General features: G+C 35.9%; 1 protein-coding gene across 2 annotated transcripts; it reads left to right on the top strand.

Annotated features, from left to right (window-relative positions):
• Positions 1–313: 313 nt before the first annotated feature.
• LOC114373918 (WD repeat-containing protein 11-like) lies at positions 314–13,917 on the top strand. Of its 2 annotated transcripts, none has more exons than XM_028331491.1 (20): positions 314–1,454; positions 2,362–2,848; positions 4,617–4,704; positions 4,821–5,002; positions 5,200–5,336; positions 5,852–5,918; positions 6,264–6,396; positions 6,517–6,634; positions 7,257–7,332; positions 7,428–7,610; positions 7,955–8,115; positions 8,782–8,887; positions 9,451–9,655; positions 9,743–10,029; positions 10,147–10,268; positions 10,595–10,739; positions 10,851–10,943; positions 12,776–12,849; positions 12,971–13,024; positions 13,100–13,917. In XM_028331491.1, exons 1-20 carry the CDS (start codon positions 466–468, stop codon positions 13,398–13,400), a joined length of 4,008 nt encoding a protein of 1,335 aa, XP_028187292.1. In that variant the 5' UTR covers positions 314–465; the 3' UTR covers positions 13,401–13,917. The 2 variants fall into 2 exon arrangements, with proteins under 2 accessions (XP_028187292.1, XP_028187293.1); XM_028331492.1 differs by having other exon boundaries at positions 6,520–6,634.
• The last annotated feature ends 1,148 nt before the right edge of the window (positions 13,918–15,065 follow it).

A 15,065-nucleotide genomic window follows, 5' to 3' on the forward strand; every position in this document is an offset into this window, starting at 1 on the left:
AAATAAAATTTTAGAATAAATAAATATTATAAAATTGAAAAATCTTTTCATACATAATTTTATAATAAATATATTAAAAATCTTCATACTTTTAACATATTTTATTTAAAAATAATTTTATAGAAAACATTTTCAGCAAAAGCATATTTTCCTCTTCATGAATACATTTATACGTGATTTCTAGTATATTCTCAAATGTAAACTTTAATAAATATTTTCTATTTTCAATTCCTTAACGATTTAGAATTTTAGACAGAACCCTTGTTAAAAACAGGCAAATTAAAGGTTTGTTTTTGTTTTGTTTGGTAGAAAATGGTCAAAGGTGACTTTAGTGCTATTGCAACAGGTACTCAACGATTTTCATTTCATTTGTGTAGTAAGTAAGAAGCGGAAATCAAAAGCGAACGATCGAAGGCAAGAAAAACACGCTTGGGCCCTTGCACTGGATCGAAATCGGAGTGAAGGATGCTGGCGAGTCCGAGAGCAGCAGCAACAGTAACAACGCAACCGCAAGAGTCATGGGAATCAATGCTCCCAGGCCCACCCAGCCGCAACAACTTCGGATCCGCAGATCTGAGTCCTCACGGCCTCATGGCATTCCCCTCCGGCAGCTCCATCTCCATCGTCGACACCCGCTCCATGCAGTTACTCTCCTCCTTCCCCATCCCTCCTCCACCTTCCTCCGCCGCGCCCTTCGTCACCGCCCTCCGCTGGTCCCCCCTCCCCCTCAGCCGCCACCTCCTCTCCTCCGAACCCTCCTCCAACCACCTCCTCCTCGCTGCCGCTGACCGCCAGGGCCGCATTGCGCTCCTTGATTTCCGCCTCAAGTCCGCCCTCCTCTGGTTCGACACCGACTCCAAACAAGGCGTCCAGGACCTCTGCTGGGCCCAGGCCCGCCCCGATTCCTACCTCCTCGCCGCGATTAACGGTCCTTCCACTCTTTCTCTCTACAACGCCTCCACCGGACGTTGCGTTTGGAAATACGACGCTTCGCCTGAATACTTCTCCTGCATTCGCCGCGATCCCTTCGATTCGCGCCGCATCTGCGCCGTCGGCCTCCGCGGCTTTCTCTTGTCTATCGTCCTCCTTGGAGACTCCGAGGACGCCGTCGTCATCAAGGAGCTTCAGATTCCGACCGATTCCAGCGAATTGGTTAAGCTCGAGAGAGACGGTGCCGGCGGATCGTCTGCCACCGCCTCCGCGGCGTCGCCCGCGGCTGCCGCCTTTCCACTTTATACCGCGAAGTTCGCCTTCTCCCAGCAGTGGAGGCACATTCTGTTCGTCACGTTTCCGAGGGAGTTGGTGGTGTTTGACTTGCAGTATGAGACGGTGGTTTTTAACACCGCGCTGCCGCGTGGTTGCGGCAAGTTTCTCGATGTGCTGCCTGATCCGAGTAACGAGTGGATTTACTGTGCTCATCTTGATGGCAAGCTCAGCACATGGAGGAGGAAACCGTAAGCGTTTTTACCTTTACTCCGAATTTAGAATATAGATGAGTATATAGGTAAAGTTCACTCGTGCATTTGCAAATACAGTGTGTAGTATAGTTTATGTATATTTGGTTGTTGCAAGAGAGTAACAGAAAGATGCTTTGACAGTTCGTATATATACAGGATATACCCGTTTGATATAAAATAGCAGAAGCTTTCATTATATGTTTAGCTTGTTATTGCATTTTTGTTTGTCAAATTTTGGTTGCTGCAAGTGTAAAAAAATACTTAGTTCTTTGTATTTAAGACAGCTGTATGAAGATGCTGGCATTTTGTGTGAGATTCTCCTTATTTGATGTTAGCCCTCCCTGCCCATGAGAGCTGAATCACTTTTAAGTGACGTGGTTAAATGATCAAAGGATAAGATTATAAGATGGTGATGTTGGCTTTCTTAATATGTGTATTTTCCTTTTTTGAGCTGTTTCAGTAACCATATTGGGTTTGTTCTGTTTTATATAAAGAGCTTTGTGCTCCACAAATTTTAGGATTTTAAAAAAATTATGATACTTTTTGTTTATAATTTTTTTTTTCTCTGAAGCTATTTCTTTTAGTTTCTAAGCTAAGCACTGAACAGTTTTTGTTTTTAACTTGCATAATTATCATATTTTTTAATTTAAAAAATGCTTTTCTAAAATTAAAAAACCCGAACAAATGGGCTCTTAATCTCATTTGACCTTTCAAGCTCCCTTTTGGGCAATGGGCGTGCACAAAGTATTCAATGCCAAAATATCTTAGCATCCACTTCTGGTTTCCTTTCCTTCCTGTTCATTTCTGGATGTTAATGGTCTTGTGACTCCTATTGATATACTGACTCACATGTGCTTTTTTTATTCTGAAACTAAGAGTTATACTTATCTGCTTGTGATCACAGTGGGGAACAGGTACACGTTATGTACTCATTGGAAGAGTTGATGCCATCAGTTGGTACCTCTGTCCCTTCTCCTTCAATACTCTCGGTCCTTTTATGCCAATCAGATTCCATACTTCAGAACATTGGCAAGAATTATTCTGATGTACCAAGTTCTCCTTACCTTCGTGAGGATTTTGATAATCCTTTTGATTTTTGTTATGAGTCTAATATTGTTTCCAAGATACATTTGATCTCCATTTCTGATGATGGAAAATTGTGGAACTGGCTCTTGACTGCTGAAGGGCAAGCAAACACCCAAAAAAATGATAAGAAGTTAGATTTGGTCAACAATGACCGTACGGTATCACATCCTGGGGCCAACTCTAACACCTTAGTATCTTCTGCTGGTGGACGGGACCTAAATGCAGGCAGGCAACGAGAGCGTTTCAATGATAATAGAAGCCGCCTGCAGACCTCAGTCTTTGACCAGGAAGAAATTTCAATGAAGGTAAGTCCATACTTTCTAACCTACAGTCCTACATTGTATCTGCTACTAAAATGGTATGGGGTGGGATAGGGTAAATGGTATATTTTGAAGGAAACCAATTAATGAAATCAATGGGGGATAATATGTGAGATTAGATATCTCCACCAGTCTGCCAGTCTAGCTAACTTTGTGGAGGAAGAAGCATTTTTATTATATTTAAATCAGCTTTACTTCTTGAGTAGTTCAAGAAGTAACTTTTATGACCCATGATCTTTTCAATGTCAAATTTGGTAATGCATTGCAGTGATTTCCTTATGTTTGATCTGTTGACTTTGTTCTACTTAAATTCCATTTAACATTTGATCACGCAAATCAGTCAAGGATTCATGCAGATGAATCTTAGTTGTTTGAAATTTGGGGAACAAATAAAAAAGTTCTAGTTCTTCTTCAATATATATGCTCTGGAAGATTTCAGGATCAACCTAAAAGCTCAAGATTGAGTTTTCTTTTCAATTGGAGGAAAACTAATGCAAGGCATACATGGTTCATTGATAATTATATGCTGATTCTCGAATTTAATACAATTTTCTTTTTGAAAATTTCTTGGACTATCTTAGGTGATTTTAAGGTGGCTTATACTGTGTTATAGTAAGTTAATTTAAGACAGTAAGTATGATAAATACAAGAACATGGTAGGAAAGTAAGTTGCATTTTATATAGATGTTAGTTTTCATATTATTGATTGATGTGGTTATGATTCTTGAGAAGTAACTTTTTTAAAAAAGTGGGCTAGTGGGCCAGTTTGTGAAGGGCTGGGTTGGGCTGGGCTAGCTATTTGTCAATGTGCAACTAAATTTAAATTGCGTGAGCCAGCTCTGCCCGTTCCTAATTGACAGCTCCTACAGCATGGGTTGGGTTAATCAAGTTTTGGAGAAATGTTAGGTGGTTAGTCAAGTTTATTTTGCCTATGAGAGGGCTTGCTATGTGTAATGTAAAATGAATAACAACTTATATTTTTAGTTATGAATCCCATTCCTAGAATATCCTTGTCTTTTGGTTAACTCCAGATTTTCTACCTAGCATTCTAGCCCATCTCTCCTGTATCAAGTTTGGCTACCAATGGGAGAAGGACATTAAACGTGAGTTACAGGAATTCAAATTAAACACGTCAAAACACATGATACAGGCAATTACAATTTTACAATGAAATCAATAATAATGGTGCAGTGGTAGAACCTTCAATTTAGCATCTAATTGAAGAGTAATCTATTTGTGCTTTTCAAGTGAGACATAGTGTGAATATTAATCCTTGCACCTTTGTTGAGCGTATGCATATATAGAGCTTGTGTGCCCGCATACAGTCATACATGCAAGGATTATGGCAGTCTTCTTTGCTGTTTATTTTGGCCCTGTTTATTTATCTGTATGAACCAACCTTGAATAGCCATTCTTCACAAGGTACTCTGCCTTCCAAGAAAATAAAGAAGCTAAAGAAAGATGCAAAAGAATAATATTTGTCTGCATCATTTGTCCTGCTCTGAAGTGAACATTTCAATGTTTTTTTTTTTTTGCAAGAGGCAGATGGTAGGATCAAATATCCCAAACTTGGGGTTTGAGTTCTTATTATTTGACTTACGAATTATGATCTATGTGATAATCTGAATCCTGACTTTTCTTTGCTGAAAAACAGCATCTAAAAGCTAGATAGCACCTATTTGGATTTCCTGTGTTGGTTTCAAATTTTTGAAGTTAACTGACTTCATTTTTTCTTTCTAATTTTCTAATGCAGATTAGCTTAGTTGGACAGCTTCAGCTTCTTTCTTCAACAGTGACTATGCTGGCAGTACCAACCCCTTCTCTAACAGCCACCCTGGCCCGTTAGTTTATCTTCCCACCAACTTGTATATTTTTTCAAATATAGGTTACCCTTATATAGAGGTTATTATGCGTACCATGCTTCCTGTGTTGATTAATGAAATAATTTTATGTGAAGGTGGAGGAAATTATCCAGCAGCAGCTGTTCCCCTGGTTGCTTTGGGAACACAGAGTGGGACAATAGATGTTGTTGATGTTTCAGCCAATGCCGTTGCTTCAAGTTTATCAGTACATAATGGTATTGTTAGGGGACTACGATGGCTAGGAAATTCCAGACTGGTTTCATTTTCTTATACTCAGGTATATAATTCAATACTCATGTCTAAACAGATTTTTCTTTATGTTAATTCCCTGCATAGTTTGTTTCTTTCTGTTGCAGTTCTTTTTTCCTTTTTGGTAATTATTTGTATCTTATCTCTCTGCAAGATAAGCTTAATGATTTTTAAAGTATTTTTTTCGTCATTGTTCAATTGTTATGCTTATGCTTTTGGACTCAGGCTAATGAAAAATCCGGAGGATATATTAACAAGCTAGTTGTTACCTGCCTTCGAAGTGGCCTTAACAAGATGTTCCGAGTTATGCAAAAGCCAGAACGTGCACCAATAAGAGCTCTGAGAACATCTTCATCTGGAAGGTGAATCTCAAAGCTAAACTTTTGTTATTATCATTTACTTCATTGTTTATTTTCTGAATCTTCTTTTGGTAGCACAGTTTTCTATTTCTCTTTCTATACTGATGTGTTAATACAAAACTTGTGAGCCCTAATGTTCTAGTCATATCAACAATTTTGTACTAGCAAGATGGAATCATAATTTAGTTCAGGTATATATGCTTTGTGTTTCCTACCTTTAAGATCTTGGTAAATTTTACATTTCCCTGGCTGGTTATGCAAAATGATGTCTTGTATAATGTTGTAATCCTTGCTGATGATGGGACTTTTGGGACTCAAACCCTATCTTTTGTTGGTGTTAGTGACCAGTTTGAGTGTTTAATTTTTCTTTTTTTAAAAAAATGCTTCTTTCATGTCCGTTTTGTTTTCCTTTCCATCATGGTCTACTGGAATTGTTTGCTTTACTTCCACCCTACATTAACAGATAGATTTGTGATTACGTCCTGGTTTTCAATAGTTTGATATCCACAATATTTCAGGTATCTTCTAATTTTGTTTCGTGATGCACCTGTCGAGGTTTGGGCAATGACTAAAAATCCCATCATGGTAAGTTGGTTTTATGTACTTAAAACCCCTGCCACTTTAAATAATATTTTCCCAAGTCTACCTGTTGTCCCTTTTCCCCCTCTTCTACCCTGCTTTTGTCTCCAAATATTTCCTTTATGATTGCAAGTAGGACATGGTTATCACAAGCTAATTTCCTGTGTTCATGATTGATGTCTTGACTTCACTATTCTTTTTTAATTTCAAAGTCCTGCTTTTTAAAGTGTTCTTTATTTTTAGATTAGGAAGGTTAATTCTAATATCTGTAGTATAATTGTTATTTATTTTGGTTGGCGCTATATGTTCTTTTCTGGATATTTATAATGGTTGCTCTCTCTCTCTATGTAGCTTAGATCATTAGCTCTTCCATTTACGGTATTAGAATGGACTCTTCCAACTGTTCCGCGTCCTTCTAAAGATCAAACATCTGGGGCATCAGATGAAGCATCCAAACTATCAAAAACTTCCTCTTCAGATTCAAGTTAGTTGTTTGCTTAAAGTGCCTAGACATTATCAACATATCTGCTAATCTAGAATTAATGATTCCTTCCCTTTTTGTGTAAGATTAAAATAGCTTATGAGTGGTGTTGATTTCCTTCAGAAGAGGGTTCTAGCACAGAGGGATCTCAGGATGACACGTCTGAAAGTTTTGCATTTGCTCTGGTGAATGGGGCACTTGGAGTTTTTGAAGTGCATGGTCGAAGAATTCGAGATTTTAGGTGATAACTTTTTACCCCTGAAACAATGTTGATTAGTTTTTTTTCCCCTTGGGGTGGGGAGTAAAATTGTGATTTCTCTCCCATTTTCTAATGCTTTAAAAACTTTATAGGATTTGAAACCCTTCTTCCTTGACTATTCACTAATTTTTTTTTCTCTATTTTGACCTTTGTTCCTTTTCACTATGCAGATCTATTTTTTGCTGTGCTCTGTTCTCCCTTTAGACTTCCCAATTCACATTTTGCTAATTCTTATCGAAATTTTTATGTTCCTTTTCTATTAATTTAAACATTGTCTTTCAGTTTTTTTTACTTCATTACTATGTTCTTTTTGTTATTAGGTTGATGGTGATTGTGTGTATAAACTGTGACTTATTATTTATCATAAATTTCTTTAATTTTTGGGTTTTTTTCTTTTTGACTATTTGTATATGTAGTACAAATTATTTTGTTTGTATTATAATAGTTAAAATAGTGGTCACACTGTTTCCTGCTAGCCTGCTATAGTGTTTTAAGAGCTGGCTGCTATACGCTGGTATCCTGGATTGATAAATATGCTATACATTATTTATGCAGTTCTTCTTTTAATGCTTGCTTTCTCTGATTAAGTTAGCATTGTCCACAGACCGAAATGGCCTTCTTCTTCATTTGTATCATCGGATGGATTAATCACTGCAATGGCCTACCGTTTGCCTCATGTGGTATGCATTATTACTTCAGAATTGGTTCTATCTATATTATCTAATCCAATTTTGCTCTAAATTGAATGATGATTTTGACCAAATTAGTTTTTCAGGTCATGGGAGACAGAATAGGGAACATAAGATGGTGGGATGTGACAACAGGACATTCTTCCTCATTCAACACTCACAGAGAAGGAATCCGGCGAATCAAATTCTCACCTTTTGTACCAGGGGACCAGAGCCGGGGGCGTATAGCTGTTCTGTTTTATGATAATACTTTTTCTGTATTTGATTTGGTAAGATGGGAATTCACTTTTTTTTTGTTCTTTTTTCGGATCATTGGTGCAATTTAATTTTTATTTCATTTCTTACTTTGCATAAATATTTGTACTGTTTATGTTAAGCATTTTCATAACTTTGTCTAATTCTTTTCTAACATTGGTTTTAACGGGGGATTGAAGACTAAGAAACTTAATGTTATTATATTAACAAATAAGCTTGCCAGTTCTCATTTTTCATAGATCTTGTTTAGCTATTTGGGGCAGAAAAAGAAAAGGTTGAAAATAAATTTTCTCTTTTTGAAATACTGAGAACATCTCTTGTAATTGTTTGATCATAAATCTCAACATGTTTTTTGCAGGATTCACCAGACCCCTTAGCTAATTCACTTTTGCAACCTCAATTTCCTGGAACCCTTGTATTGGAACTTGATTGGTTGCCCTTGCGAACTGTTAAGAATGATCCACTGGTACTGTGCATTGCTGGAGCAGATAGTAGTTTTCGTCTTGTTGAAGTTAATGCGTAAGTGCCACAAATCACTCTCAAAAAATATGAGCTTCTTTGTATTATTATTATCAACGTATGATTGGTGGTCTTTATGGTGTTTTAATGACTTAGATTATAATGGATGGTGGGAAATGTCTTAGCAATTTTAAGAACATTGGTCTTGACATTGAAATGTCTAGATGAAAACTATGTTTAGATAAATGACATGTGATGTCAATCAATTGTTGCATTTAAGCTCCTTTGCACCTGAAAGGCGAAAGAGATTATAAAATTTTGAACAATATATATCTATATAGGGGGACATATCTCGTAAGAGCGTGATAGGGGAGAGGGAGAGGAGTTACTCTTAGTCATATAACCATACTTGGATGGATAATTTTATTTTAGTTAAATCTAATCCTAACCATCCATTTTAAATGTATAGCCTGGCACACATCCTCTGTGTGTGTGCAATGTTCAAATATTCGTGTTTTGTAATCTCAACACAGTGCAACATCAATGGATATTTAGTTCATTAGTTTCTAACCTTTAGAGTTTTAGTATTCTCTTCAAGGTGAATGAATCACCAAGTGCTTGTCATTATCTTGATGACCCATAGCTAATAATAGTCGTCACAATTTCAGGGGTTTCTAAAATGGACTGACTATGTGAATGACATATTTTTCTTTTCTTTTCATGCAGAAATGATAAACGATTTGGTTATGCACCCCATATCAGAAATACAAAGGAGAGATTCCGGTCAATGCCTATATGTTGTCCCATACTTCTTCCTTTACCACATGCCTTGGTAAATTTACTGAGTTTACCGAACTAACTAAATTATATTTTCTTCTTGTAATTTAGTTTTCTACCAAAGCTCTATAACCATCTCTCACAGTGAATGTCTGCATTTTATAGACGAAAATACATAATTGACAACAGATTTCATGTGCAATAATGGATGTAAGAAGTAACATGAAAATTTTGAAGAATGAAATGGAAATGATTTGGTGGAGTGTGAATCATTTTGAATTTCTCATGGTAATAGGATATCTGTTTTCATTTAATATCAAACAAGTTTTCTTGCTGAAAAAAAGAAATTTAAATTAAATTGAATATTCCCCTTTCCTTTGTTATGATTGACAAGTCAGTTTTAGGCTTCATTCTTTATTTTAAGTTGACAATAGTCCATATTTAGTCTAGGTCTGTATAATTCATACAAATTGAGATTTTCTTTTTCAATTTCCTTAAATATTGTACAAATTTTACTAGTTTCGTATTAATTATGATTACATTGGTCATCAGATCTTTGTTGTTTATTTATTTATTTATTTATTCATTGAATAATGAATATGTACTAATGTGCTACAGGCATTGCGCATGATTTTACAATTGGGTGTTAAACCTTCTTGGTTTAACACTTGCAGTACAACCATAGAAAAGAGACCTCACTTAATTCCAGGAACTCCTTCATCTAAAGGGGATCTTCGCACCTACATGATCGACATACCACCTCTTGGCGACTCAGTGGTGCCTGAGATGCTCTTAAAAGTATTGGAACCATATAGAAAAGAAGGTCTGTATCTTATAGAGTTTCGATAATGCAATTTTTTCTGTTTTGTTTTTGGTGTTAAAAACACTACCAATATCTCCATTTCTTAAGGTTGCATGCTTGATGATGAGAGAGCAAAGTTGTATGCTAGTATTGTGGATAAAGGTTGTGCCGCAAGGTTTGCATTTGCAGCTATAATATTTGGTGAATCCTCAGAAGCTCTGTTTTGGCTACAGCTGCCTCAGGCACTTAAACATTTGTTGAACAAGGTATTGAGAAAGCCTCCACCAAAAGAATCCACAGCAGCACCTATCTCTGATGTTGATGATGAGACATCTCTACTATCTCGGATATCATCAAAGGGAAAACCGACGGAAGAAACAGGAAGAGATGTATTGGTAAGATGTATTATAGTTTCCTTTGAGTCTCTATCTTGGGATATATCTTGTAGTGTCCCACATTCCAATTGTTGAGTGTCAAATTCTTCCAAGTGACTTTTGCTTTATGGTTAGCAGAGTCAAGGTCAACTAAGGTTAATGGCTTTTGACCGAGAAGAGTTGTGGAAAAGTGCTAGTGAACGCATTTCTTGGCATGAAAAATTAGAAGGTGAAGAGGCTATACAGAAACGTATTCATGAGTAAGTATGCATCATTTCTTTTTATCATTTTGTTGAGAGTATGAGCATATGGCTTAGTTTGACTTAAGGTCAGAAGAAGGCATTTTATCTTAATATCTTCATGTCAAACTCCTTAGTTGTAGTCCAAATCCTTCACATTTTTAGTACTTCATTATTTGAAATTATAATATACAAGACATTGTATTGAGGTGAGCACTCCACAAATTCATATTTTGTTCTGAACAGAAAAGGTGCTGCTGTGACAGAAACCACTGAAGTTTCTTTTCCATAATGCTTTAAATGGGATTATTACTCCAATTAGAATACTCAATTTTTTATGCTACCAGGCTGGTGTCAGTTGGAAACCTAGAAGCTGCAGTTAGTTTATTGCTTTCTACACCTCCAGAGAGCTCTTATTTCTACGTCAATGCACTTCGTGCAGTTGCTCTCTCTTCTGCTGTTTCAAGGTCTCTTCATGAACTTGCAGTGAAGGTGAGTTTAACTTGGGCATGCACATGTTTAGGCATCAAATACAAATTCTGGTTAGTATACAAGAATATAGTTCTGTATTCAGTATTTTATAACATCAAATATATTTTTTAGGTTGTTGCAGCCAACATGGTGAGGGCTGACAGGTCACTCTCTGGCATGCATCTTCTATGTGCAGTTGGAAGATATCAAGAAGCATGTTCTCAGGTCAGGCTGCATTTATAATAAAAATTTGAGTGCTAGGAACACACTCCTTCTAAAACACATTATCATTTGGTTAATATTTATTGAAAACTACAAAATCAGGAGAGACAAGTTAAATAATAACTGGGACCTGTGAAATTTTTTTTTTTTGTGATTTCTAATAAATTTCAACAAATAGTAAAAAGTGAAAAGTGTGTTGAAAAGAGTGCGTTGCTAGCCATTTCTCTAAAAAAAGTGTACTGTCCCTGCTTTCTTGAATTCAGTATTTCAGTGCAAAATACATTCAAACAGATACACAATTTATATGATCTCTTGGCTGGTTTCAGTTTGTCGATTTTACTAAGTTGAAAACAAGAGCCTGTTTGCATGATGGTCTCTTGGTGATTTTCAAGTTCAAATTATGTCAAGGAAATTTTATTTTCTCCATTTAGGTGATAACTGGATTCATGATTTAGCATATTTTATCTAACATTAAAAAAAAAAAAAAACTAATGGGAAAGAGTGGCTGCAGAATTCTATTGTTATTATGGAAGTGAAACATCTTATTATAAGGTAGTTCCTTTTCTGTGTACTGTAAGTTCTACTCAGTACATCAGTCTGAATTGGTGTCAAATAGGAAAGACAAAAAATGGTTAAATTGTTAATATTTGAATGTAACGGAGTTCCTTGCACTACATTCTCTGCTAATATCAATAATCTCTCAAAAATCAATATTGTTTAAAATATCTTAAACTGTGGCTTTTCAAAGTAGATTTGATCACCTTAACTGCTGGAATCTGCAGAAGCAACCTTCTTAGAGAAAGAAGCTGTTAGGCATGGTTACGACATTAATTAAGGCCTCAAGAGGTTTTCTATCGTGTGACTATAGACTCAACAACAACAACAACAACAACGCCTTATCCCACTAGGTGGGGTCGGCTACATGGATCAACTTCCGCCATAGTGTTCTATCAAGTACCATACTTCTATCCAAATCATTAAGTTCGAGATCCTTCTTGATAACCTCTCTTATAGTCTTTTTGGGTCTTCCTCTGCCTCGAATTGTTTGCCTTCTCTCCATCTGGTCTACTCGCCTCACTACAGAGTCTACCGGTCTTCTCTCTACATGCCCAAACCACCTAAGTCTATTTTCCACCATCTTCTCTACAATAGGCGCTATTCCAACCCTCTCTCTAATAGCTCCGTTTCTAATGATAGGAAATAGAAAAACAGAATTTTTTTAATTGAAAAAGAATATTTATTATATGGAAAATACAAAAATCATTCAATGCTTGCCTTTTTAAGTAGTTTAAAGCATTTAATAAAGTATACTAATGCTTTCATACCATATGCTTATGGGCACACAATAGAAAACTCCATTAATGAAAAGACATGTTTGGAAGCTTTTTTTATTATATTGCATCAGAAATTGGGCTATACAACTGAATGTAATGCATCTCCTATCATAAATTTTACCCTACCAATTTTTAACGAATGAGACCTCCATATTAGAGTACATATTGCTCGACTGAGATACTCCTGGGGACAATTATGGGAATCACTTTGACCAGGTAGGTACAAGAGATTCTTTGTATAGCAGATTAATATATCTCAACGTGCTGAATGTAAAGTGGCCTCCCTTCCTGCCTTACTCATTAACATACATTTTTTAATGCAAGTTCAGTTCAGTTCAGAAAGATTCCTGAAAAATAGATCAAAATTGGAAAATTTCTGGATTTTTCTGAAAAAAAATCTCTGAATAGTTCTTTAGGTTTTACAAATTTAAAAATTAAGAGACAAGTTATCAATATAATGTGCTTGATTTTCTAAGAGAAATGGAATGACATCTTATGCAGCTACAAGATGCTGGGTGCTGGACGGATGCTGCAACCTTAGCTGCTAGCCACTTAAAGGGATCAGACTATGCAAGGTTCTTACTCTTTCTTGATAATAAATGTTTTTGTCCACATCAATTCACTTCAATATATATATGAGTGGGATCAAACATCACATTTATTTACAGCATAACCTACATTTTGTTATTATTGCAGAGTGTTGCAAAGATGGGCGGGCCATGTCCTGCACACTGAACATAACATCTGGAGGTACTACTGTCTTTCTTTAAATTTTTTCTCTTTGAAGACTATTCTCTTCATTTGATCTTGAATGACCCAATGCAGGGCCCTGATTTTGTATGTTGCCGCTGGTGCACTGCAAGAGGCTTTGGCTGCTCTTCGTGAGGCTCAGTTACCTGACACAGCTGCAATGTTTATCCTTGCATGCCGTGAAACCCATGCAGAAGTAGTTTCTAACCTAGGTATTCTTGACGAAGAATCAAGTTCATCAGTTAAGGATGAGCTACTAAACTTGCGAGCTTTAGATCCAAATAATGAAGATGTCATTGCAGTTAATGAATATTTAGGGCAATATCAAAGAAAGTTGGTGCATCTATGCATGGATTCACAGCCTTTCTCTGAATAAGTGTAGGGCTTGATGAAATGGATTCAATTTTCTCATCTATATTCATGGAAGAGCTGTTGGGTTGATTAATTCTTGCCATGAAAAGTTGTAGGCTGATTGCCGTTCCAGTACTACCTGGCGCCTGCATTCTCTAGTGTCAGAGTATTGGATGCTTTTATTGCTAATGTTGTTGTAAAAAGTGTATGATGGAAAACATTGGGAAGGGTATGACATAGATCGGCATGGAGTCTTGGAGGTAGGCAGATACCTGAGACCCTTATAAAACACATTCCTATTGATTGCACAGATAGAATGGTTTACATGAACTTCTTAAAGTTGCAATTACATGGGGTAATTGACCCCGTTTAGCTCTTACATAAAATTTTGTAGGCAACAAATTATTAAATAGTATTTGTATGTTATTTGATTTATATGACACGAAAACAGTTGCATCTATATTTGCATGCAACGTGAGAATACTATGTTAAATCAATTGTGGTAACTATAATACGCGATCGTTTTCGGTGTTGGATGAGTTTACGTGCTTCTCGTTTAATTTGTTTTATCTTACTGACAGTAATTTGCTGCTAATGTTATGTTGCCTTGACGGTACAGGAAAAATAGATTATAATCGACAAGTTTTTTGGTTTTTTTTTTTTTAAAAAAAAGAAGATAAACTGATATAGTTTGCTATAACAAGAGGGAGTTTTTGTTGATTTAACAAAAAATATGGCGAGGGTTAAGGCGCTCATGTCTCCTACCGTGAGAAAGGAATTTTTAACCATTTGATATACTTATCTTTAAATTAATGAATAGAATTTTTTTTTTTAATTCCTTTTTCACTCTCCTTCCCATTTTACCCCCATCTTCCAGTAGCCCCACCTTTCCTTCTCCCCTTCAAAGACCGTCGGAATTGTTGCTGCTGCTGACAACCTCTTTCGGAAAAACATCGCTTTGTTTAGGGGCTTGTCTTGCAGATCTGAGTTGTTGAAGAGAGAGAAGCGGTATCAGCACAAATTGGAAATAATGGGACAAATAGAGAAAAAAAAAAAGGAAAGAAAAACCTAAACCGTTGGTTTTAAAACTATCATATCCAACGGGTAAAAATCTCTTTCCCACAGCGGGAGACCACTTGCATTCGCCAAAAAAATATTTTAAGGATAAATTATGATTTTAATCCCCCAATGTTTTGACATTTATAATTTTAGGTTCTAAATTTTTTGTTGATATATGCCAAAGTTTTCGAATTTTTTTTCATCTTAAATTTTAATTATTTTGTCTATTTTGACCGTTGACATAATATTAATTTTATTATTATTTTATTAGTGGTGATTTTTTTTTCCAAAATCGCAAGAAAATGCATAACTGAATTTTTAAATGCTATATCCGACTTTTCAGAAGAGATAAATTGAGGAGAAATGTAAGTGGCACCATAGAAGATACAAACAACAGTACCTAAGTGCTCTGTTTATAGAGCTTATTTCTAAAAAGCTAATATGACTCTTAACATGCTATTTAACAATTTCTAGCGATTAATAAAATCAAGAAATCGAATAATCAATTTTTCATTTGATTGAGAACTAACGACATGCTCAAACTAACCAATTCACAATGCACAATGCATCAACCACTTAATGTTGATTTTCATTTTTGATTTGTATTTTTTTAACAATCATGTTCATTAAT

Source organism: Glycine soja, chromosome 11 (genome assembly GCF_004193775.1).
Source record: "Glycine soja cultivar W05 chromosome 11, ASM419377v2, whole genome shotgun sequence".
NCBI lineage: Eukaryota > Viridiplantae > Streptophyta > Magnoliopsida > Fabales > Fabaceae > Glycine > Glycine soja.

Excerpts from the sequence above, each read along its gene's own strand:
- LOC114373918 (XM_028331491.1), top strand. The coding sequence starts at position 466 with ATGCTGGCGAGTCCGAGAGCAGCAGCAACAGTAACAACGCAACCGCAA. Across the intron at positions 8,888-9,450 it reads TTCCTTTACCACATGCCTTG|GCATTGCGCATGATTTTACA; the intron begins GTAAATTTACTG and ends AATGTGCTACAG. Across the intron at positions 10,944-12,775 it reads ATCAAGAAGCATGTTCTCAG|CTACAAGATGCTGGGTGCTG; the intron begins GTCAGGCTGCAT and ends CATCTTATGCAG.